We start from the raw sequence: 1,152 nt of genomic DNA on the forward strand, positions 1-1,152 counted from the left end.
GGTTTCCGCTACTTCATTGCAAAAGATTTGCAACTGAACAAAACCCTGCTAGCTAGTCAACTAGTAAGTAGTAACCACTTTAATGAACAAACAATTTACTTAATGCTTCTAAGACTGACATTATCATGCTCAAAATCAAACAATCAATAAACACATGGAAATAAGAAGTTTTCACGAAAATCTTACAAGAATCGCCTAATTTCAGGAGGCATTCGCTGTCGGGGGTCAGATCCATCAGTATTCTCAGTTCCTTCCTCCGACCTCTGGGTCATTAGAATATCATGATCGTCGTCTGGAAGAACCTCTGTAGGCTCAGGCAGAAGCTCATCGATGGCATTTGCAAATATTCCAACATACCTACGTGTGTTTTCAGTGACCCGTCTCAAAAATACTTCATCCAAGTCCTTATACTGGGCTTTTTCAAAGACAGTCCAAAATTAGGCATTGTAACTTTAGTGAACAAGAAAAGGTCGAAGTGAAATGCGGAAAAGTTTACGTTAATCAAGTCTTCAAGCTCGATCTGGACAGCCTTAGTTGAGCGATTTGCAACATCTTGCTGGAGTCAATAAATTGGAAAAATGAATTATTACAAAACCCCAAAAAATCAGATAGATTTATTTCCTTTTCATTTTGTACTTTTTTTCTCAGGTGTACACGGAAGATTAGATAAGAAATAGGGAAAACTCACGAGAGTTTTCATATATTTAGCTTCGCCATTTGGATCTGCAAAGTTCAAAATAAAATCTTTTGCAATATCTGCATCCAAAAAAAAAAAATGAATAAAATTCAATTCGTTCATATAAATCTAAATACACAAATAATCAATGAGAACAGGCTTGCCTTTATCTCGTTTGAAGTCAAGGTCGTTCATGGCGCCGCTCTGGTCTAGCTGCGTATGTGTGAGAGTGAGATAGATAAGAATGGAGGTGAGAATTGGCGGCAAAATGAAGAGAGGGGAGAATAAGAGGGATTTGGCGGGAAAAAGGCAGAAGGAGAAGTTACAATAAAATCCTCCGAGTTCCCATGAAATTTCAATTAAGTGATGAAACTTTTAATTTATCTTAATTAGATCACTAAATAGTAAATACTAAATACTACTACCCTTCTATTGTCTTGTTGACTCATGCTCAATTTAGTTTCAAGACCTATAAC

At 36.5% G+C, this 1,152-nt stretch overlaps 1 protein-coding gene across 1 annotated transcript; it reads right to left on the reverse strand.

The window, feature by feature from the left end:
• Positions 1–166: 166 nt before the first annotated feature.
• On the reverse strand, positions 167–938 carry LOC111381346 (DNA replication licensing factor MCM7-like). Its single transcript, XM_023005127.1, has 4 exons — positions 841–938; positions 689–756; positions 497–556; positions 167–410 (listed from the first exon to the last, which is right to left on the reverse strand). The coding sequence occupies exons 1-4, from the start codon at positions 869–871 to the stop codon at positions 183–185; spliced, it is 387 nt and encodes a 128-aa protein (XP_022860895.1). The 5' UTR covers positions 872–938; the 3' UTR covers positions 167–182.
• Between the last annotated feature and the right edge of the window lie 214 nt (positions 939–1,152).

The sequence above is a fragment of the Olea europaea genome, unplaced genomic scaffold (assembly GCF_002742605.1).
Source record: "Olea europaea var. sylvestris unplaced genomic scaffold, O_europaea_v1 scaffold22902, whole genome shotgun sequence".
NCBI lineage: Eukaryota > Viridiplantae > Streptophyta > Magnoliopsida > Lamiales > Oleaceae > Olea > Olea europaea.

Excerpts from the sequence above, each read along its gene's own strand:
- LOC111381346 (XM_023005127.1), bottom strand. The coding sequence starts at position 871 with ATGAACGACCTTGACTTCAAACGAGATAAAG. Across the intron at positions 757-840 it reads TGACTTCAAACGAGATAAAG|ATATTGCAAAAGATTTTATT; the intron begins GCAAGCCTGTTC and ends TTTTGGATGCAG. Across the intron at positions 557-688 it reads CTAAATATATGAAAACTCTC|CAAGATGTTGCAAATCGCTC; the intron begins GTGAGTTTTCCC and ends TATTGACTCCAG.